General features: G+C 49.2%; 1 protein-coding gene and 2 long non-coding RNA genes across 4 annotated transcripts in view; 2 read left to right on the forward strand and 1 right to left on the reverse strand.

Annotated features, from left to right (window-relative positions):
- Positions 1 to 10763, forward strand: LOC135178624 (uncharacterized). The gene is made up of 3 exons (XR_010303646.1): positions 1 to 160; positions 8627 to 8695; positions 10585 to 10763. It is a non-coding gene; the product is annotated as an uncharacterized LOC135178624 (long non-coding RNA).
- On the reverse strand, positions 1376 to 22901 carry PPM1K (protein phosphatase, Mg2+/Mn2+ dependent 1K). Its single transcript, XM_064149639.1, has 7 exons — positions 22774 to 22901; positions 18613 to 19106; positions 16317 to 16417; positions 8700 to 8865; positions 6964 to 7108; positions 5642 to 5776; positions 1376 to 4609 (listed from the first exon to the last, which is right to left on the reverse strand). Exons 2-7 carry the CDS (start codon positions 19050 to 19052, stop codon positions 4478 to 4480), a joined length of 1119 nt encoding a protein of 372 aa, XP_064005709.1. The 5' UTR covers positions 19053 to 19106; positions 22774 to 22901; the 3' UTR covers positions 1376 to 4477.
- LOC135178623 (uncharacterized) overlaps positions 17194 to 23651 on the forward strand; it is a 15858-nt gene continuing 9400 nt past the window's right edge. The window contains exons 1-2 of one of the 2 annotated variants that reach the window (XR_010303645.1): positions 17194 to 17461; positions 19068 to 19417. This is a non-coding gene — a long non-coding RNA (uncharacterized LOC135178623). Of the gene's footprint in view, positions 17462 to 18783; positions 18877 to 19067; positions 19418 to 23651 lie in introns of those variants that run through there. The other variant, XR_010303644.1, reaches the window with a different exon arrangement.

Raw genomic sequence — 23651 nt, forward strand, 5'->3', positions numbered from 1 at the left:
CCTGGGCAGTCAGATGGAGCCGCAGCGCTACCTGCGCTCCTCCGACATGCCTCAGAACTGCCAGAGAACCACAGCATGTTAGCGGTTGGAAGGGACCCCGAAAGAACAGCGAGGTGCAGCCCCATTGCCAGAGCAGGATAACCCAGAGGAACACATCCAGGTGGGTTTTGAATGTCTCCAGGGCAGGAGACTCCACAGCCTCTGGGCAGCCTGCTCCGCTGTTTTGTCACCTCACAGAGGAAAAGCTTTTCCCTCTGTGTATTTCTCTCTCTCCTTGTGTCACGAAGTGAAGGGACCAGTCCCGAATTCCTTTGGGCTATGAAGGAGTGGCAAGGAGACTGTAGGAATGGACCAGAGAACTTGACACTGCCGTTTTCCTAGGAGGAGCTGAAGCAAGACAGGTGCAGTTAAGAGATGAGTGCTTGCCTGGGCAATCGCAAACACGGTGTGAAAACTGCTGGTTATAGCTGCAGGGTGTAAGGGGTTAACCCTCCTTGGCGGGGGGGGTCTTGAACCGGACCCCAGGTCCTCCTGGCTCCTCCCTTGCATCCAATTCTGGAGCCCCCATTACAAGAAGGATGTGGATGTGCTGGAGCATGTCCAGAGCAGGGCCAGGAGGATGCTCAGAGGCTGCAGAAGCTCTGCTGTGAGCACAGACTGAAAGAGTTGGGGCTGTGCAGGCTGGAGCAGAGGAGGCTCCCAGGGGACCTTCTTGTGGCCTTCCAGGATCTGAAGAGGGCCTACAAAAAAGCTGGAGAGGGACTTTTTAGGCTACGAGGGAGTGGCAGGACTAGGGGGAATGGCGCAAAGCTGGCGATAGGTAGGTTCAGATTGGATGTCAGGGGGAAGTTCTTCAGCATTAGAGTGGTGAGAGCCTGGCATGGGTTGCCCAGGGGCATGGTTGAGGCCCTGTCCCTGGACGGGTGCCCCTGACCCTGGGTTGAGGTCATGAGGATGGGGCTGGGCTCTTTTCAGTGGTGCCCTGTGATGGGACAAGGGGCAGTGGGCACCAGCTGCAACACAAGAGGCTTCACTTGAACTTAAGGAAAAACTTCTTTGTTGTCAGGGTGCTGGAGCCCTGGAGCAGCCTTCCCACAGAGGTTGTGAAGCCTCCTTCTCTGCTGCACACTTTGTAAACCTACCTAGATACCATCCTGGGCAACTTGCTCTGGGGTCACCCTAGATGATCACCAGAGATTCAGACTTGATAGTCACTGGGGAAATGCATCTGCAGGCAAAGCCTTGGTTGGCAGAAGTTTCTATGGCAGGGCTGGGGGCTTAGGGGACAGACAGGACACAACTTAAGAAGCAGAAACTCCTCTGGCAGGTCACAGTGGGGTGGAAAAAGACAAACCAACTTGAAAGAACACAGGTCTAGGAGCCAATTGTTTATTACAAGATGTTTTAAGCATTCCAGTACAGATGGATCTGCTCCATTGGAGCTTGGAGTTGATGAACCAATGTTTTTTTTCTTAAAAAAAAAAGGCCAAACAGACATCTCTGTCAAATGAAGTAGATGAATTCTGGGCATCAATCCCACCAAACATCAAACCAGGTGATTCAGACAGAGCCCTAAGGCAAACAGTGGAACCCAGGTGTGCAATTGCACTTCAGGCTGTACAGAGCTATGATAGATGCTGCTGCCTGTGCACTTGATGTCCTGGGTGAAGAGGACACCTCTCTGGAGCAATTTGTGGTGAGAGCAGCAGCTGCAGAACCAAGGAATACCAAGAGTGTTGCTGTACCAGACAGTGAGCCTGTGAGGAGGGTGACCACTGAATTTACTGAGGACAAATCACTGTGACACCAGTTTCACTGGTGTCTGTGGTTTTGTGCTTCTGCCTTGGCAAGAAATCCCAATGCTCTGACCACAGCACATGCTCTTGCTGAGACAGAAAAGGTGATCTGACACCCTGATCCTTTGGATTCGGTGGAAACCCTGGAGTGGTTCCAAGCTCCTCACACTTTTCATTTCCCCAAGCATGTACAAAGCAGCAATGGTGCTCATTTACTCCTTTCTCTTCACACCCCCTTCTCAACCATAAACTGTGCTCCACAATTATTCTCCAACCCTGAGCTTTCCTACCCAAAGGGACTGTATATAGATGGGACATTAGAAGGAACTTCTTCACTGAACAGGTTTCTCAAAGCCTGGCACAGGCTTCCCAGAGTGGTAGTTGAATCTCCATCCCTGGAGGTGTTTCACAGAGGCAGAGATGTGTTGCTGAGAGGCATGGCTTAGCCCCCAGCCTCGACAGAGTTAGAGAATAGTTGGGACTTAATGACCTTAAAGGTCTTCACCAGCCAAAACCCATTCTGTTTATACTGAGGAACCTCTATTAAGTGAACTGGTGGACCTCATCCCCATCTCAATCTCTTGCACTGTATTCACCTCCCACGGACCAGCTCTCCATCAAGGCTGCAAGTGGCATTTTAGTGTGAATTTTCCCTTTTCAGGTGTCAGTGAGACTGACCTGGAACTGCAGTTGCAGTCTGAATAGCTCTGCTCTCCAGCTGAAAGCAGGCGGGATGGCTAAGCTGGCCAAACAGAAATGAGCAGCACTAGGAGCTGGCTGGAGCTTGTGATGGAGCTGCTCCAAATCCCTGCAGCACTGCTCAAGCCTGTCTGACACTTGATACCAAAGCCACCCCCATAGCAACTGCCTGTCCAGAGATGGAGTTATTACCCTTCACTGTCCAAAGCAGCCTGCTGCGGGTAATTAACCCTTTGCTAGCAGCTCTACACTTGCTGCTTTAGCAGGAGAAACGCTCTCAGCTGCTGGTGCTGCAGCACAAACTAGTGGTAAGCAGTTCGTAGAGCAGCTCTCTGAGCTTGCAAACTCTGCTCTGCCGGGTGCTGCCACAGAGGCAAGGAAACCCATGTGGAATGACTGCCTAAGGTGTAACCCTGGGCTAAAAGGAAAGGGCTCACAGCACCGACGTGGACTTCACACTGGAAAAGGAGACTCTGCCATCTCAGAAATACTTCTTGCAAGGTGATTTAGGATCAGGCAGATTTGTTTTGTTGCAAAACTCACAGAATCAAAAATACTGTGGCAAGCCTGAGAAGAGACTGGGGTCTTCTCTGCCCATGCTGCCCGTGTTTCATTGCAACAAGGTGACCTGGAGGCCACAGGACCTGCACCCCTGGTGTGAAGCAGAGGAAGATGCTCTGAAGGAGGCACACTGAGATAGGTCTTCACCTGCTGCCAACATCTCACCTGCAGTCCGTGTCACAGCAGCAGGAGGAGCTGGCTCAGAGTTCTGCCCTTCCCATGCCTCCCTAGATGCAGAATCCCTCTGGAAAGGGAAGTGGAAACACTTGAAATATAAAACTACTTCCTGGTGTCTGAGTATCTGACACCTGCTAGAGACAATACCCAAAACTTAAGAGAAGTTCTCTCACATTATTATAATGCTCACCCCCTTCTCTAGCTGGCTTGCTTTGGGCACTTCACAGCTCCCTGTGTACCACAAAGAGACACAGGAGATCACGAATAACTGAAACCTTCAGTGGAGGGCAGGAAAATCCTCATGGATTTATGAAGAAATAAACTCTCCTGTCTGTTCCACACTTCCAAAGAATCTTCACTAGTAAACTCTTGGAAGGTAGCTGGTTTTCTTTTTTAAAAACAAAAAAGTAGTAATTCAGGTTGATCTGGAGAGTCTCTGGGTATCAAAAGTGTGCAGCTTTTTCCCTTCTCCATGTTCCTGTCAAGCACTGGCACACCAAAGAGAGAAAACTGCAAGGGGCTTCCTTGTGGTCCACAGAGACCATACAGGCTTTGGAGCAAATGGAGAAGTGTTCCCATCTGTTCAAAGGCACATGGCTCCAGCCTGCTCTGTCTCCTTGGAGCTAGATCATCACAGATGATGGCAGGGAGGGCACAAAGCCCTGCAAAAGCAGCACTGGCTCAGGAATTTGTTCAGCTACACCAAACGCCACTGGCATCAGAACATAAACATCACTGAAACACTTCCTTCATTCTTCACCCTCTTCTCCTGAAGCACAGGGAAGCTTTGGGTGCTTGCACAGCAGAGGAAGACAACAAATTCTCTTGCCTGCTCTAGGATTCTGTGCATTTGTTCCCCCATCTGTTGAGGTACAAGGGAGCCAGCATGTGGCTCAGGCTCAGACTTACACAGCTGCCAGGTAACTAAGGGTCCTGGGTAACATAAATAGGCATGAAACAATTGTGCAACACCTCCAGCCGTGGGTGAAACCCCAGAGCCTCATCTACATGAACCAAGTGATGTGCAGAGCTGCTGGGACTACAGACCCAAAGAAATAGCTGCCTCAAGGCTGACTGGAATATAGGAACACAGCAGAACGCGATCAGCCATAAGCACAGGGAAGGCACCGTGGCACCTCCTACAACACTGGGAACAGAAGAGATGGACAAGACACTACGTCAACCTAGCAACTGTAGCATGCTGTGTCCAGGTGGTGGCAGGAAGAGACAACTCGGGCAGGTCTTCAGGCCCACCTCCCACTGGAAGCAAAGCTGCGGCTGAAGGAGAAGTTGATCTCGTTGTTCTTGTACTTGCCCCAGGCTCCAAACGGCACAATGACAACGGTGCTGTTGTCCTCGGTGCCGAACTGCATTGCCTGAAAGAAACCAACTGTCAGCAGCAGCATCTCGCTGGGGAAAGGAGACTCTGGCTCTGCATGGGACTGTCCTGCAGAGCTTGCCCCTTCCCGGCCCTGATGCTGTGTTGTGGTACAGCTCTGCACAGTGCAGAGTGCCCAAGTGGGCAAGGCCAGCAGCATCCTGGCCTGCATCAGCAACAGTATGACCAGCAGCACCAGCAAGTGATTGTCCCCCTGTACTGGGCACTGCTATGGCCACACCTCGAGTATTGAGGGTGGTTTTGGGTGCTGACATGCTGGAGTGTGTCCAGAGAAGGGCAATGACCTTGGTGAAAGGTCTGGAGACCAGGGCTGGTGAGGAGCAGCTGAGAGATCTTGGATTTAGTGTGGAGAAGAGGAGGCGGAGAAGAGACCTCTTTGCTCTCTGCAACTCCCTGAAGGGAGGCTGGAGTGAGGTGGGTGTTGGGTCACTTGTTCTTAGTAACAAGTGATAGGAGGAAAGGAAATGACCTCAAGGGAGAGTTTAGGTTGGATATTAGGAAAAAATTCTTTGCTGCAAGAGTGGGGAGGCATTGGAACAGGCTGCTCAGGGAGGTGGTGGAGTCCTCATCCCTGGAGGTGTTAAAAAAACTTATAGAGATGGCACTTTAGGACGTGGTTTAGTGGTCATGGTGGTGCTGGGCTGATGGTTGGACTGGATGATCTTAGAGGTCTCTTCCAACATCAGTGATTCCATGATTCTGTGCCACCATCCAAGAGCCTGGTGAGAGAGTGGCAATTGCCATCTATGCTGATGTCATACTCAGCTACAGGAGTCAGCTGTGCTTACAGTACCCACAGCAGTTCAGTGGCTAAGCAAGTTAATTGAAATGGTGCCTGACAGGCAAGTGGGAAGACCCAGGGTAAGGAAGAGGCCAGCTGGCAGGATCAGGGAATGTCTCAACCAGCACAGCTTATTTCACTTCAATCTGTGGGCTGTACACTTGCTCCTTTCAAACCAAAGCAAAACCAAGCAGGAGCACTTGGTGCCCAGAGAAGGCCTGGCATTACCTGTTCAGTAACAACGTGGGCAGCTTCAGCAGGATCATGGCACTGCTTAATGGAGTCACAAATCTCTTGGCTGTTCACCATGAAGTTGATACCATCTGTGGTGAGGACCAGAAAGCTGTCATCTGCATGATGCAGCTGCCAGAGAGAGACACAGGATGACAACGATGGAGCCAGCACTGCAAAGCAAAATCATTTCCCTGCCTTCATGCTTCTGTGCTCTGTTGCAGAGGATTTCTTCTGGAGATGCTACATCTTCTTCTGTTTCCCATGCAAGAGCTACCCCAGACCCTTGGCTAGCCAAAGGCTGCTTCCTGACTCTTCCAGCACAGCCATCACACATTGTTCTCCCTGTGCTGGTGAAAGCATCTTCAGGTGGGTCCTGTTCTAGGAAGCAGCTATCTGAATACACTGAGGCCAAGCCTCCAGCTCTATACGTTACTCAGTAAACAAAATGCTTCCTTTCACTCAGGAAGGCACGGCAGCACTGCAGACATCTCCCTAAACCCCTCAGGCCCAGTGGGTGCTGCTCAGTTAGGACCAGCTGAACAGAAGTTGCCTCTGAGGTGAACTGGGTAACATAAGCTGAGGGCAAAGCCATCCTGCAAGAGAGGAAACAACTGTGCTGGATGCCTGCTGGGTGGCTGATTGGGCTTCTGCGCAACTACAGAGCTACAGTGAGATGCATGCAACTGCCCTCTTCTCCTCCCTTCCTCCCATATGTGCAAACCTCTACATATTCTACTTTTCTCCACCCCCTGACAGCCCATTGATGCCCAACTCGGCTGTCAGGGCTGGGTTTCTATCAGCATTCACCTCAGAATTTGGCCACAAGCCCCCAGCAGGCCACTGGTTTTGTATTTCAGCAATGGGTTTCATGTGTTACCTTTCTTCCCTTGCCCTACATGGCACTGGGATGGGAATACCATGGGATAATACATGGGATTTAGAATTTAATCTGCTTGAATTTATCACCACTGCCAGATTGTGGCTGCTCCCTCCCTGGAGGTGTTCAAGGACAGGTTGGATGAGGCCTTGAGCAACCTATTCTAGTGGGAAGTGTCCCTGCCTATGGCAGGGGGTTGAAACTGGCTGAGCTTTGAGGTCACTTCCAACCTAAACCATTCTATGATTCTTTTCTGTCCCTTTAGTCTGAGATTAGTTAATTAGACTCAGTCTTTGGGTACTTCACCACAAACAAAAACCCAAGCTTAGCTGTTAGGCTTCACCTGGGCAGAGGTTATATGGGTACAGCCACCTGCATCACACACAGGAGGCCACTCAATCTGAGTGTTGCTGTCCCTCTTCACCAGGCCCTCTTTTACCTGCACCCTTTTTGTTTCTGGCTGGGCTATGACACCACTGGTTTTGAGATCCAGGTCTCCTATGCTCCGAGTCATTGCAAGTCTACCGTTCACGTGAGGCTGTCCCACACTGTTCCAGGACACGAAGCCACCACACCTCCTGATCCTGTCGAGGGGCACAGAAGAAAAAGCCAAATATGAGTTACTGCTTCACACCAGTGCTCCTGCCTCCACCTGCCCTTGCTGGTACTAGTTACTGGTGTGGAATGGAGTACAGAGGATCTGAACTGGGAGACTGAGGACTGGCTTTTGCTGCTGGAAGGGTTGTGAAGCAGTGGGCTGACTCCTGACTGGGGATCCACAGCACAACTTCAGGCTGGGTGGCGAATGGCTGAGAACAGCCCTGAAGAAAGGACCTGGGGGTCTGGGGTGATGAAAAGCTCAACATGAGCCTGCAGTGTGAGTGCAGCCCAGACAGCAACTGTGTGCTGAGCTGCAGCAAGAGCATTGTGGCCAGCAGGGCAAGGGAGGGGATTCTGCCTCTTTACTCTGCACTCCTCAGACCCCATCTCAGTCCTGTGTGCAGTTCTGGAGCCCCCAACACAAGAAGGACATGGAACTGTTAGAGCCAGTCCAGAGGAGGCCACCAAGATGCTCAGAGGGCTGCAGCAGTGCTGCTATGAGGACAGGCTGAGAGAATTGGAGCTTTTCAGCCTGGAGAAGAGAAGGCTTCAAGGAGACCTTATAGTGGCCTTCCAGTTATTGGAAGGGGGCCTACAGGAGGGCTGGGGAGGGACTGTTGACAAGGTCTTGTAGTGACAGGACGAGGAGTAATGAGTTTAAACTGGCAGAGGGGAGATTGAAACTAGATGTTAGGAAGAAGTTCTTTACAGTGAGGGTGGTGAGACATTGGCACAGGCTGCCCAAGAAGGTCGTGGTTGTTCCCTCCCTGGAGGTGTCTAATGCCAGGCTGGATGAGGCCTTGAGCAACCTGAGCTAATGGGAGGTGTCCCTGCTTATGGCAGGGGGTTAGAACTGGATGAGCTTTGAGGTTCCTTCCAACCTAAACCATTCTGTGATTTCTTCAGGCTTTAGCTCTAACTTGGCAGTTCTGGACAAGTCTGGAGCATGTGCTTGTGGCACCATAGTGAGCTCTAACTGTGATGCTTTTACTGCTGGGCAGTTTATGCTCAAGCAGGCCTTTCCACAGCCCCAGCTCTCTAAACAGAACCAAATAAATTAACCAGAACTGTGCTGCTTTCTGCCAGCTCAGGAGTGGTCTCAGGACATTATGAGGGTGATGGAAGACTGAGAGGAGATCTTATTAGTGTTTATAAATATCTGCAGGGTGGGTGTCAAGAAGCAGGGACCAGGCTCTTTTCAGTGGTGTCCTGTGATAGGACAAGGGGCAGTGGATACAAAATGGAACCTTGAAAATTCCAGCCCAAAATGAGGACAAACTTCTTTACTGTGAGGCTGCTGGAGCCCTGGAGCAGCCTGCCCGGAGAAGTTGTGGAGACTTCTTCTGTGGAGACTTTCAAGACCCATCTGTGGTCCTGCATCCTGTGTGAGCTGCCCTAGGTGATCCTCCTTTGGCAGGGGGGTTGGACTTGATGATCTCTAGAGGTGTCTTCCAATCCCTACCATTCTGTGATTCTGTGTTCAACTCTCTGCTTTCTTCCAGCCCAGCAGCAGGCCACAAGCACACTCTGACCAAGGCCATGCCCTGGGAAACCACATCATCAGCTGACAGGTACCTTTCCTTCTCCTCCTTTCTCTCTGGAGTGTGGTCAATGGTGAGTTTCATGGCCTTTCCCTTTCGACAGAGCAGAGCACGACTGTCTCCCACACTTGCCACAACCAGCTCAATTCCATCCCGGAGCAGAGCCACTGTTGCAGTGGTCCCAGAGTTCATCAGAGTTGCTATAAACATCACATCAGAGAGAGAGGTTTTAGTACTGCCTCCAGCAGTTTCAGCTGGTGAAACCAAGACAACTTGTACTCTACATTGCCAGTAGTTTTAAATTTAAACTAAATCTACATATCTAAACAAAAAATAATAGAGCAAGTAAGCATGCAGCTAGGGCTGAGGAACGAGAGAGGGAGTGGAGAGGGGAAGCATTTCTGTGCAACAACATGGCTCCATGCAGAGAGGGCAAGTGGAGTAAAAGCAGTGCAAGGTACAGTGCTTATAGCAAACAGCTTTCCTGTCCCACTGGCTCACCTCATGTTACAGGGCTCTTGTCCTCATTCTTGGGCACAGTATGCCAGCATAAAGCTGTTCTTCCCTTCTGTTAGGTGCTGAGGTGGGCAATTGAATTACAGTAACTGTAGCCCCACAGAGTGCACCCGAAGAGAAACACTGGATTGCTCTTTCACATGAGTCTGCTGCACTCTCCCGCTGCTGTCAGAGTTGTTACAGTCTCACTGCGCTTCCCCAGGCCTTGCCAAGAGATAGAGGATTCAGCCAGCAAGCCACTGGCTTTGTTCAGAAAGGCACCGTCAGTTTGCTGGAGGTCCCACTGCAAAGGTACAACTGGATTCTGCCTTGCCTTGTGCCTGCAGACCAATGCAGTCAGCTGGCAGTGGCTCTCTGGGCAATCTGCCCTGGGCACTGGTGGGATCACTTGACAGGGGTGTACAGTGACTGTCTAGAGGGCAAAACAGAGCCCTGGGTGCTGCCTTCCTTCTCTTGCAAGCTAGAGGAGTGAGCTGAGCTGCCTGTGTTCAGGCACCTGGCTGGATTAACTGGTACAAGTTAACTTACAGCCTTCTCATTTCAATTTCTACAATGCTCTAGCAATAATAACAAAGGAGAAGTGCTTGGAAAGGAGAATGACAGAGTTTTTTAGGCTGAAAAAGACCTTTAAGACCATTGAGGTCAACCATTAATCCAGCACTACCAAGGCTGCTAAGTGATGTCTCTCAGGACCACGTCTATGATTCTGTGATCTACCTGTCTTAAATACCTCCAGGGATGATGATTCAGCCACCTCCCTGGGCAGGAATGCAAGTCTGCCTGTTTCAGTGAAGGACATGGCAGGAGAACCATCTAGCATTCTTTTTTCCCTGTTTGAAACGAGCAGTCCCATTTTACAGTCAGTATCTTCCCTTCCTGCTCATTGTGCAACAGTAAACCCATGAGAGGTGCCTGCAAGGCAGTAGTAACTCCTACCCACTTGACCTACTGCAGTCAAACATTTGGCCAGGACAAGCCATTGCCTGGAACACATTTGCATTCCCAGCCAATGCATATCCCCTGGAAAGGCCCTCTGCAGGTCTCCTACAGGCTGGGAATTTCCACTTTTCCCAGGTTCCAAAAGTAGAGCAAATTCAAGAGGGATTTGGGGCTAACTTAAGAAAAGAATCCCCAGTTACTGTCAGGTGAAAACAGAGATAAAATCTTCCTCCACCACTTCTGGCAGAGTTTAGCTACAAGTGCCAGCTCTGGAATCTTGGTGACCTTCTCCAGCCCTGGGAGGTCTCAGCACCCCACAAGTAAAACAGAGCTGGCAGTAAACTGAATTGCACAAAGCCCTGAAAGATGCATTGAGCCTTGTTGTGTGCAGCAAAAGCAGCAAGCTGATGAATCCTAAACAACTTCACAGTGTAAATGAAGCTTTGTGTTCTCATTTAAAACAGGTATTATTACTGCAGGGAGAGCTTTGTTTAGCTGTGCACCTTCATCATGACCAGCACCCGTGGTGAGCTTCAAATCTTGGACTATGCTGTGGCTGCCATGCAAGCTACAGTATCTCCAAACTGCTTTGATGCCAGGAGCTTCTGATTATTCAGGTAAGAACTGACATCCTCTGCCTCATTTGAAGCAAGGACTAGCCCAGTGCAAGGCACGTTATGGAAGGAGCAGTGCAGTTACAAATCTTAGTAGAACCAGTAAAATACCTGTTTTAGCCAACAGTTAAAAGGAGTGAAATGAAGACCCTATGTAAAACTACCTTATTATTTAACAGAAAATACAGGGGTTTAGACATTAAAATTAAAGTAGAACTTATGCTGCTCTCCCATTTCATTCCTTGAGCTTTTTTTCTTTAACTGTGCTGATCAACATAAGTAGTTTCTGAAGAGGTTAAGATCTCTTTTCAATTCATGAATCATTGGAAATGTTTAGATGTTTGGGTGAATCTGCAGCTTTCAAGTGCAAACTCTCAAAGGGAAGAGCCACATCACAAAATTAAGGGATGGTACTGATGGAGAAGTCCAGATACTGCCCACAATTGTGGTAGTAGTCAGTGACTTAAGTCTTACATCAATTAGTTAAATAGCAATAGCAGTGCTAGTAACTAATAAGCAACTATTGAATGCTGCTCCCTTGGAATCAGTTCATGACCTGGGTAGAGGTGCAAGAACGTGGATGTGGCTGGATCTGCTTTCCAGCACAGCTCAAAACCCCAGGAATGACAATGGGATAACATTTCTAGTGCTTTGCTACAACTGCTGCTAGGTTATTGAATAATATCAAACCACCTTGCATCAGCTTATACATTTGTTTTAACAATTAAACGAGTTCATTATTGCTTTCCTAACAACATCACTATAAAAAACTAAGATCTTTCAATAGGTTCTTTTAACACTCACTGGACAACTTCTACTGCAAGTCATCTCAACTAATGTGACAAAGAGGATGTGGGAACCTTCCAGTAGTCCAGGCTAGGAACCGCTGGACTCCTTCACCTGGGACAAAATTAAGCAGATCTCTCTTTCCACTGAAGCCCACCATATAGAGTCCAGGGCCTCCAGTTCTAGAGCTGCTGACCAGGTACAGTGTCTGCCACAAATAACACGCACACAGAGGCAAATAGGAAATTCACCCAGGGACTTTGTTCAAACAAAACAAACCTGCAACACTGGAGATGAAAGAATAAGGGCTGCAGAAGAGGGGGAAGCAGTCACTCTTGGGGCTGCCTGCACTGCCTTTTTGCCAGGTCATGCAGGAATTATACATCTCTGACCACAGATAAATCAGCCTTGGGGAATTGCCACCTTTTTGCCTTCTCACTAAAGCTGTATGACAAAATCAGTTTCAATTCAGCCAAAACAGAAGCTGTTTGTTTTTCCTTTTGTTTCATTTTGTTTTCTCAGCTAGAGATGAGCAACCACTAAATCAGTCAAAGAATGTTACCTATTCAGCCAATTGCCTCATGCATGGCAGGAGTGGCCACTCTGAAGAACATCTGCAGCAGGGAATGTGGCCCAATCTGTGTCCTTTTAATATACAACCCAAAAATGGGGAGCTCAAGCCAGTGCCAGCTAAAATGAGGGCATCTTAAAAAGCACTGAATAGAAGTTTATGAACCCATGGGAAAATGTGCAGACTAAACACCCCTCTAATCAAGTCAGAAGGTACTAAGTACTGTATTAAGTAATAATCAGAGCCTCTGGTTAAGTTTTGGCCTTTGCAATGTTGATGGCTTGATGAAATATTGCAGTGCAATTTCTGCAGCTCTCCCTTTTCCTCAGTGTTGCAGGTTAGCACAGTCAAAGAAATAAAAATCATGTTTGAATGGTACCTTTAAAAAACCAAACAGAACAAAGAAACCAAACCCCACAAACTCACACCCCACTGCTTTTTTTATGTAGGGGCTTTGGCTGTTTGCCCATTGTAAGCAGATTCCAGGAGAGCCTTTCAAACACAGATACATCAGTTAACACCTTGGTAAGATGGCTATGCCAGAAGTGAGTGGTCAGTGTGGTTGGAGCTGGCTGCACCGAGTGTGGAGAGTGATGGCAAGACGCCCTGTTGTTTTCTTTGAGTGCCTGAGAGCAGTTAACAAGCAGCAGCAGTACCTTGTAGGACTACACTAGGCCAAGGGAGGGTTTATCTTGCTTTTATCCAGAGAGATGCTCCAGTTTCCTGAAGCACATGAGTCATTGTCCTATTTCTGTCCTTCCTGAGCAAAGCTGTTCAGCTTTTACATTTCAGTTTGTATGGCTGGTCAAAAATATCACCAGATAATTCTGTCCATCTGTGTTAACAGTTGCCCTGTGAGCAATGACCTGTCTGTTGGACCTGAGCTTCCTTTACTGTGTCCTGTAACTAAGTTTAGCAGTGATTTAAAAGAGACTGGCTATATTTAAACGTCTGAAGTGAATGAAAATGCATTTTCAAAGAGAGACATCAACCCGTGCTGCAGGGCTGTTAACGATTAGAAAGGATTTAGGAAGGGGACAGATTATCCCAGACCCACCTACACCAAGTTTCTTATTGTGTGAAGCAACAGGTACAGCTCATTGCCAGAGGGAATACTGAGCCAGGCTCCAGCAGGCCAGTACAGCACTGCAACAAGGCAGAGGTAGGTCTTCCAGCAAAGCACATCTTTCATGTTGTTCAGTTTGTGCCATTACAGGACATTTTTACCCTTCAAATAGGACTAGAAGCAATGCATCAAACAAAATCCATGCAATTTAGCTGCAGAGATTTCTTCCAGGACTTCTGTTCTGTGCCATACCCAGGTACTCACTTTCATAGAACAACAGAATAATTTCAGTTGGAAAAGACCTCCAAGATATTGAGTCTAACTGTTACCCTGAGACCACTATGGCCATTAAACCACATCCTAACGTGGCCTGTCTACAGGTTTTTTGAGCACCGCCAGGGACAGGGGTTCCACCATCTCCCTGGACAGCCTGTTCCAATGCCTGACCACTCTTCTAGTAAAGAAATTAGAGAATCATAGAATCAGTCAGGGTTGAAAGGATCATCTAGTTCCAACCCCCTTGCCATGGGCAGGGACACCCTACCCTAGATCAGGCTGGCCAGAGCCTCGTCCAGCCTGGCCTTAAACACCTCCAGGGATGGAGCCTCAACCACCTCCCTGAGCAACCCACTCCAGGCTCTCACCACTCTCATGCTGAACAACTTCCTCCTCATTATTCCTAATGTCCAATCCAAACCCCACCATCAAAAGCTGGTCATGTGTTAGTAAATATTTGGACATCTTTGAACATAAACTGGGTTTTTTTGCAGATACAGTGAAAGGACCCAGGCAGGGTCATCTACTGCAACAGGGCTGAACTTTCAAAAGGCAGTCTTGAAGAGCATCCAACACATCTCAGAAACTCAGTGTTACACAACCAGCCTCCATTTTCAACATACTTTAGCAACAGTCTTGACTGTCACATCTAGAATAGCCATGATGAACCAGAGATTTTGCTGGCAAACTGTCTGGAAGAAGGCTTCCAACAAGGATACATTCCAAGCATTGACATTTTATGTAACTTTCAAAACAGCAGCAACAGCAGAGATACCCCACACCAAGCAGTCAACTGAGTATTGAATTAAACAACAGATATGCAAGGGAAAAAAAAGTTGAGTTTGTTCAGACATCGACACCTGCCTTGCACCCTCTTACTTCACTCTGCTTCACAGCTTTCCAGCTGGGAACCAGTCCAGAGCACTGGGCTCATGTAGACCCCAGTGACTCCTGCAAGAGCTTGGGAGGTGCTCAGCCTGTCTGAGAAACACTAAGTGCTTGCCAGAGATGAGTGTTTGACAGTGCTTTGGTCCTCTCTTTTGCTGGACCTCAAGATTTATTACTGGAGAGGGTTTGTGCAGTTTCTTGGTAACTGCTGTGTAAATTTGCTGGTATTTGAATTATATTTCACTAAGCAGCACCACTTAGTTCAACAATATGAACAAAAATCCTATAAGCAGTTCCAAAATGCTCAGCTTGCTGCACCACTTGGCTGCCAAGTGGTCATCCAGTTCTGTAAGTCTCATGGACAAAATGCTACAGTGATTTCAGAACAGGATACCAAGCACAGCTCCTAGTCCCTGCTCTGACACTTAACAGAGGTCACTTCAGTGAGCCAAACCAAGAGCTGACAAAGGGTTGGGCACAAGCATCACAGCTCTTCTTGTAGTGAAAAGGAAAGCTCAGGATGCAGGGAAGCACGTAAGTCTGCATTCAGAAGCACATACATCTGTGTTCAGACACTCCCCTGAATCTAGGCTTTTAAGAACACAAATGTGCAAGAAGGCTCTTGGATTAGGTATGTCTCTTGTGAGCTCAGTTCAAACTCACCCTGTCCACTCAAAAGTGACTCTGGATCTTTTTAGCTACAGATTTGTTTTTAGAAGATTGCAGTATCAAAAGATGAAGATGGGATATAAATGGGGAATGAGCTTTCCAGATGTAATGCCCCTTTTTTGAGGGATGCATTTCAGGACCGATTTAAGATTTTTTTCTTGGCATCTTAGCTTGTACCAAGTAAGAAGAAAGGTGTGTATCCTGCAACAGTCAGGCTACCTGCCCTGCCAGGAAATATTTGAGTCTAGCTAGATTCATCTAGCAGTTACAAGGCAGGAAGCCACTCCACTTCTTGACTATTCATTCGTTGCTTACGGAAAGTAGCCTGAGAATGCAGCATCACTTCAGTCCCTAGAGAGCTTGATGGTTTCAGGTCTTGGAGAGAGAACTTTTACACTTTCTGTTCTTCTGAAATGAGCTCACTCCCTTTGCCAGCACTGGGACAGGTTCATTGTTTGGGGTTTTGTTGGTGTTGTTGCTGTAGTTTATTACTAATATTGGCCCTTTTGGGGGGAGTTTTAAGAATGGCTAAACTGAGTCCTAAAATTGTATCTCATGGCTGAGGAAACTCTTGCAACAGAAGCAGGATGGGGACCTCTGTCTCTCTTCCCAAGTTACCCTCTATTAGCTCCAGTTGCTGGAACTGGAAGTTCAGATGTAGTCTTTAGGCAGGCATACCTGAACTTGATTAACAGCCAGGACTAAGGAAGTCTGAGAGAGCTGGTGCCAACTTTACCACAGCCTTACCACAGCTAACTTTGTTTTCCTCTTCACTGTTTTCTCCTTTTTGACATTCAGCTACTCCCATGATTCTCTTTGTATAGAAGCAGCACCAACTGGATTAATTAATTTGGGCTTTACATTCTTCTTCAGGTGCAAGCAGCCAAGTTAGAAAGGGGAACTTTCGACACCATTGCTTTTAACCCACAGGAATAACAGCTTTAAAAACAAACAAACCAAACCCCCAAACACACCACAAAACCAACCAACAAAAAAACCACCAAACCCCAAGCAAACCAAATGCCACCCCCTGGTTTCTTGTAGTCACTTATGCTGCTTGCACATCCAAATCACTTTGCTAGCTTGATGAACACTTAACAGAATCACATCAAGAGATGGTTATGTTAACATCCAGATTAATAATTGCCCAATACAACTGATTTAGACTCTTTAGAGATATTTTTTTCCCTTTTAAGGAGGTAAAGCATCATTGTTTCCTTTGTAAGTGATCAGAGGAAAACTGTTTTCTGGAAGTTTTGCTACAAAACCTCTGAGCAATTAATGAAAACCTTACTCTCCAGAGCAGTGCAAACTGTTTTTACCTACCATCAGCAGACAGGTGAGCATGTCTTTCATAGGCTTTGTCTATTTCTAGAAAAGCTTTGTTCAAAACATTTTCCAGGTTCTCCTCCTCGGCAAGAAACTCTCTGGAAACAAACAAACAAATAAAAAATAAACTTTTTCCCAAGGCATACGCAAAGAATCACAGAACTGTTCCACTTGCTTCACATCTTGATCAGTCTCCTCCATAGGCTCCATCTGGAGATGGACTCTGTTCAGTCTGGAGAAGAGGAGGCTCAGAAGTGACCTTATTGTGGCCTTCCAGGATCTGAAGGGGGCCTACAAAACTGGGGAGGGACTTTTTAGGCTATCAGGGAGTGACAGGACTAGAGGGAATGGAGCAAAGCTGGAGGTGGGGAGATTCAGACTGGAGGTGAGGAGAAAGTTATTCAGCATGACAGTGGTGAGGGCCTGGAATAGGTTGCCCAGGGAGGTGGTTGAAGCCCCATCTCTGGTGGTGTTTAAGGCCAGGCTAGATGAGGCTGTGGCCAGCCTGATCTAGGCTAGGGTGTCCCTGTCCATGGCGGGGGGGTTGGAACTGGCTGATCCTTGTGGTCCCTTCCAACCCTGACTGCTTCTATGATTCTGTGATCTGCTCCCTGCATGCACTGAGTAATGCTGGTTTCAGGGAAGGTAACATGATTTAACTGATGATCTCCCCTGGAAGCATAATGCTCTCGTTTTGCAAGTGCTGCTCTTCTAAGAGCCAGGGCTGTGAAACAGGGATGCAAAGGAGTGTAAGCAAGCCCTGGGTCAGCAATCACACTGACCCCATCAGAAAATCAGTTCACACTCTTTGTTCCCAGCCTGTTCCTGGAAACTGGGTATAAACATCTTTTCCTCTCTTGTCTTTGTAGGCTATCTCCCTGGGACAGGCACCATGCAGAACATAGCATGTCTGTTGTAATAGACTGTTCCAGGCTGAAAGCCTCCAGAGAAGGGCCACGAGAATGATCCATGATCAGAGGACTGGAAGACCTGCAATAGGAAGAAAGGCTGAGGAAACTGGATTTGGTCAGCCTGGAGAAGAGAAGGCTTAGGGAAGGCCTTATCACCATGGATCAGTACATAAAGGATGGCTACCAAGAGGATGGAGGCTGCCTTTTTACAAGGAGTCACATGGAAAAGAGGTAATGGGGACAAGTTGCTGCTAGGGAGAGTCCCATCGGACTCCAGAAGAAAACATTTCCCCATGAGAACAGTTAGACACTGGAATCATCTCCCAAGGGAAGCAGTGGATTCCCCTATATTGGGCAGATTTGAGACTCAGCTTGAAAGGGTGCTGGGCCAGCTCACTGCAACTACACCATCACCTAGAAAGGTGATCCCTGGGGTCCCTTCCAACCTTGCATTCTATGATGTTGCTGCTGTCCTGTGGGGCTGGGTGGCTTTATCCCCTAAGAGGACTGCCACAGTGTGTGACCCACTGGCTTCCTTTCAGTCCTAAGAAAGGACCCTCTTCTGTAATTCATAAAACTGTAGAATGCATTGGGTTGGAAGGGACCCTTGAAAGCCATCTTCAATTCCCCTTCAGTAAGCAAGGCTGTTTAACTCGATCAGGTTGCTTAGGGTCCCATCAAGTTTGACCTTGAATGTCATGAGGGGTGGAAACAACCTCTCTGGGCAACCTGTTTCAGTGTTTCACCACTGTCATTGTAAAGAACTTCCTCTTAATGTCCTATCTCATGTTGGTGCCAGAACTGAAAATCTTATGCACTGCTGTGCATAAGGAGCAGCATTTCTGTTTGTTCAGTGCTGAGGAAAGGCACATGGGGGGGGATCTCTTCCAAAGCCCATGGGCACCCTTGCAGAGTTTGTGCAGCTGTTTACACCTGAGCTTTCACAAAGTCACGTGTACTTAAAACAGTTATTCCTCCTCCCTCTTACATATTCACGCAGCATGGTTCAGTGAAACATTTATGTATCATCACTTGCACAGTCTGGACCCTGTCAAACCCCCTCTTCAAATTCCTGTTTATGACACTAAGGACACTTTCTCAGTGCCTTTAGTTCCTGATGAACAATTCATATCATAAACTCTCTAATCAGTATTTAGCTTGCATAGTAAGCAAAGGAAAAAGCTTGGCAACAACCCGTGACAAAACCAATATATTCCAAACCAAGCAGTGAAACGTGAGGGTCTGGGACTCTCGAAATACAAAGTGGGGAGGAAAGAACAAAAAACAAAACAGAAGCCTTGGCTCTTTTGAAACGCGAGCTTAGAGTAAGGCAACAGGCTTAAGGTGACAACGTGACGCTCGCTCGCTCCCTGTACACTTACTTAATGTATTTTTCCATGTACTTGTCGCAGAAGTCTGCGGCTGCCGCCCCCCCGTGCCCATCGTACACGGCAAAGTACAGGATGTCCTCGGTCAGCTGAGCGTAGTCGAACCGGTCCTCGTTTTCCTTGCGCTTCCCGATGTGGCTGGCGCAGCCCACGTTGGCCAGGCTGACTTTGGGAATCGGTTTCCCGTACTTGATGCTGGGTGGGAGGAGAATGGGCTCATCGATGCGATTGTCCCAGATGCCGAAGGTGTCCCATGTGGTAGGTCGCCCGCTGCCGTCCGGGTCGAAGCGGGAAGCGCGGCGCTCGGAGGTGGAGCTGTAGCAGGCAGCCGCCGGCCGCTTCTCGTCTTGCAAGAGGCGGGAGGTCAGCACGGCTCTCCTGCTCACTTGATAGCCTCCGTTTCGTACCAAATTAATTAAGGTAGCTGTTGACATCACTTGTCTTCGCAGAGACTCGTAGGAGTAAGAGATAGCAGCTGATGGAATGCCCTGGAGAACAAAGGAAAAAACTGATCAGGAACCAAGCAGCAGAGGAAGGGAACGTTCGGTTACATCCCTCAGGAAACAATGTCAGCCTCGCAGCCTGCTGAGCAGGCACGGCACAGCACGGACTAGCAGAAACCAGAGATGGAGCTGGATGACTCACCCAGAAACAATCTCACACAGTGCACAGCTGGCAGGGACTGCTGCAGAGACGCCTGCCGGCCCCTGCATCACCATATCGGCAGTTTGCAGAGGCTGAAGAGGCTGTGACAGAGCAAGTGAGAGCGATGATGACTTTGCTCCATGTCAGCTAAAACGTAAGTCTGTGGGAATACGAGGCGTGGTCGTGAAAATGAACTTGTCGTGTATGCTTTCAAGTAACCGCAGGCACATCTGCACTGTGGCTGCTGGTGGAAAGGCAGGAGAATAGATTCACAGAATGGTTTGGGTTGGAAGGGACCTTAAAGATCATCTAGTTCCAACCCTCCTGCCATGAGCAGAGACACCTTCCACTAGACCAGCGTGCTTAAGGCTCTGTCCAACCTGGCCTTGGAAATGTCCATGAAGGGCACATCCACAGCCTCCCTGGGCAATCTGCTCCAGTGTCCCCCCACTCTCAAGAATTTCTTTCTAATCTCCAGCCTAAATCTCCCCTCCTCAAACCTCAGTCCATCTCATCTTGACAAGCCCTTGACAAAAGTCCCTCCCAAGCTTTCCTTTAAGTCCCCTTCAAGTCTCCTCAGAGCCTTCTCCATCTCAACAGCCCCAACCCTCGCAGCCTGTCCCCATATGGGAGGGCTGGAGCACCTCCTCTGTCTCTTTTTGACCCAGTCAAGCAGTTTGATGTCCTCCTTATGCTGGGGGCAGTGGAACTGGATGCAGTACTCCAGATGAGGTCTCACAAGAGCAGACTAGAGGGGCAGAACCACCGCCCTCACTCAGGTTTTGAAGGGCTCCTTCATTTGCACATGATTGACTCTGCTACATTTAACTAAGACTCAAACAGTACTTTTTCAACACAGACCTGAGATGTAAATTGGTTTTTTTTTTTTAACTCAGGCTAAACCCTTTGACCACTAATTGTGTATCAACAGGCATAGACAATTGCACACACAAACTTGCCACCCTAAAATCCCACGCAGCTCTTTGCTGTTTCTCTGGCCTGAAGTTCTCTGCCACCTATCCCTGAAATGGGCTCCTTTGGTTAAAAAAGGCATCTTCTGCTGGCTTCTTGCATCTCTTCTCCCAGATAAATCAAATGCACTACTTGGCTCAGCACAGATAAAAGTTCACTACTGATGATTCATCTAGTATGCTGAAAAATGTAGAGAAACTGGCTTATTTAACCTTTTGTAGAGTTACACCCAACTTAAAGTCCACCAGGCTGGAACTGCAGCCTGCACTAAATCAGTATTGTTCCACTGGACTCATCTGAAGTGGACCATCAGATCACTGCAACTAACCACTCTAAATTTTAAGAGGAGGATTCTTAAATCTCTCAAAGCTTACAGAGAGTTGTGAGGGAAAGGTACAGGCTGCCATAATAAGGTAATTAACAACATGCAGGCTCTTGGTGAATGCCAAAATGAAAACCAGGTCTCAGTGTGGCCTGACATAATCAAGCAGCAAAGATCAACACACGTATGCCAGAGATGCTGTTATTCTAGGCTGGAGTGTCTTGCTGGGTTACCTTCCCCACGCTAGTCAGAACTGCATCTGTAGGTCTGAAACATTTGTTCAAACTACTCATGAGAACTAGTAGAAAAACCTTGGTGCTTGCAAAAGCACACAGGCAAAGGTAACTTAACAAGTAGGTAATGGCTGTGGCATCTGTTAAATCTTTCACTCGCAGCTGAAAGCGTTTGCTTTTGATGCTCTTGGTTTACCCTTCAAACCCTACATGAAGAAAGGTTTCTTATCACTTAAAGAGTGTCAGTTTGATAGAGGGCCAGAGGTGCTTGTTGCACCAGATGAATGGAACTGACCATTTGGAATTTGAGTATCTTCCAGTTTACTGCAGAGTAGCAAAAGCATGTCCTTCTCTCGGCATGCTTACAGGTATTTCAACACCCATTACCTTTCTGGAGCTGCTTTCTCTTTTCTGTTACCCTTGACTCATAACAAGAGTCTGTTCACTTGCTCCTGAGAAACACAGCAGGACAGAATTGAAAGCCTGCCAATTAACAAAACCCACACTTAGCTTCACTTCTGCCAGCTTGAAAGCAGCACGTGGAATGCTAGATATATTTGGATTTCTCAGTGTCCACAGCATGAATCAAAGGATAAAGCCAAAATCCCAAGTTAATTAATGCATTTGCTTCCTATCAAATTCAATTCCCAAAAGGTCTTTTTTTTTTTCCTAGGCAAGTATAAATACTGACAACAGTTTTGCTTTTCTCTGCAAGTCAGGAGTGAGAGGCTGAGCTTTAGTTTCTGTGATGTAAACAGCCATGCTTTCAGCTGGACATAAACCAGTCTGTGCTTTCCTGACTGATGCATTTGCAAACACTGGGCAAGCCTATCTGGGCAAAACAAGGCTGAGGTACTGAAAAGGGGTCCACTGGTATTAAAGCCAAAGTCCAAGACAGACAGTTGCAGATAGAAATCTGCTTTGAGATGCTCCATCTGACCTTGTTAACCTGTGTACAGCCAACCTGCAGTGATAGCTCCTGCAGGCAGACACAGAAATGCAGTATTTAAAGCAAATGATTAAACTGCATCTCAACACACTCAGTGCTCCTTTCACAGGCTGGCTGTTCTCTGCAGATGGAAATTTTCCAGACTCAGAGTAGAAGAGGGGGGAAAAAAGGCACCCGGAAGAAAGAGAAGCCATGCCTGCAGCCCCCGGGGGATAGAATGCGTTTGAAACTCTCAGCATGGCCAAATGGACTTGTCTTGCACGTTTGCCACACCCTAGATGTGGCAGACAGTCGTGTCTCTGTATGATAAGCGTAGCCTAAATCAAAGGGGTTTTTAAAGCTGTGACAATATACTCTCACCTCTTACCTGGCTAATAACTGTTCAGGCATGGATTTAAAGAGGCTTCTATTGCTGTTATGTACTAATTACGAATTCGGACAGGACCGCTTGCCTACAGAAGCTGTGCGGGCGGCTCGGGGGCCGCTCCTTGCTGCACTGCGGCCGCCTATGTGCGCGACCCGAAGGCGGCTTCAAGGTAAGAGCGCGGCCCGGGCCCGGCCCCCACTGCCGCATCCTGGCGGGCAGGCAGCGCGGAAATGCCGCGGGGCAGAGAAACGGGGAAGGCCACAGCCCGGGAAAGCGACCCGCGGCCGCTCGCCCGGAGACCGGCGATCCCCCTTGCTTTCTTCCTTTGCAGGGCCGCTGCTCCTGATGCAGCCGGGCTGTCGGGCTGGCCGTGCTGCGGCGCCCCAGGCTGCACCTGCCGCCGGACGGGACCGGGAGCGGAGTGCGCCCCCTCCCAGGGCAGCCTCGCTGCTCCCGCCACGCCGCCCGGCCCCAGCTGCCGCCCATCCCGCTCCCGTCGCCGGGCGACCGGAGGGAGAAGCTTCCGAGTCCTAGATCCTCACGCCCCGGGCTTGCCCTCCTCTCCTCTCTCGGGCGGGCTGGACCGTGAAAGGCCCTCGGCCGCTAAAGGTCGGCGCGGCCGCCGGGCTGCCTCGGGAGCCAAGTGAGGGGTCGCGGCGGCCCTTACCTCCCTCGGCGTCCCGAGAGCCGGCGGCGAGCTGCGCCCCGGCGGTGCGAGAGCAGCGTGTCCCCGGTGGCGGTGCCCAGGCGCGGGCCCCGCTGCCGCCCGCTGCCTTTTCGTGCGGCCCCGCCCCGCTGCCCGCCGCGGCCCTGCCCCCCGCCGGCCCCAATGGCGGCTGCCGCCGCGGCCGAGCCTCCCGCGCAGAGCCCGCCCTGCCGCAGCTGCCAGGGGCCCGGCGGGGGGCCGGCCAAGAACGGCGAGGCCCCGAGGCGGCTTTGATGCCAAGCGGCGCCTGACCAGAGGAGGCGGCTCGGCTCCAGCCTCCGCTCCCGGGGGGAGAGCTCGATACGGCCTTGGCAGAGGATAAGGCTCAGATCCCTGCACCGGCCCCTGTTTGAGCTCCGCCGACTTGCTCGCTCCACGAACCGAGTGTCGGGCAGGTGGAAAGCCGGGCAGAGCCGGTGCACGCTTCCCAAGAGGGCCTCTGAGAGAAGCGGTTGTGCTAAGGGAGCAGGCGTCGGCAGGTTTGACATGCAGCTGAGTGCGCTGCTGCGAGGCGGCTGCCCCTGTGAGAAGGACGCCGCTGCCGCCTCCGGTCCTGACCCGTGTCTGAACGGCACCTTAAAGAGGTCATTTGCACCGTGCTGTGCCACTGACGGTCACTGCCCTTTGACGCAATTTGTTAAACCAGACGAGTCTAATGACAAAAACTCTTGGAAGAAAACACAAACCCGAGTTAAAAAGTGCCAGACGAAGCCGTTCCTGTAGGAGCTTGAGCTGGCCACTGTCAGGTTTATCTCAAGGTATCCATGAGGTGAGGAAGCAGCTGAGTGGTTTAGTGTTTCAAGGGCATTATCTCTGTCTTTGTCACTGACTTCGATGTT

The sequence above is a fragment of the Pogoniulus pusillus genome, chromosome 10, assembly GCF_015220805.1.
Source record: "Pogoniulus pusillus isolate bPogPus1 chromosome 10, bPogPus1.pri, whole genome shotgun sequence".
Taxonomy (NCBI): domain Eukaryota; kingdom Metazoa; phylum Chordata; class Aves; order Piciformes; family Lybiidae; genus Pogoniulus; species Pogoniulus pusillus.

Excerpts from the sequence above, each read along its gene's own strand:
- PPM1K (XM_064149639.1), bottom strand. The coding sequence starts at position 19,052 with ATGTCAACAGCTACCTTAATTAATTTGGTACGAAACGGAGGCTATCAA. Across the intron at positions 16,418-18,612 it reads TACATGGAAAAATACATTAA|AGAGTTTCTTGCCGAGGAGG; the intron begins GTAAGTGTACAG and ends GTTTGTTTCCAG. Across the intron at positions 8,866-16,316 it reads TGCTCACCTGTCTGCTGATG|CAACTCTGATGAACTCTGGG; the intron begins GTAGGTAAAAAC and ends TGATGTTTATAG.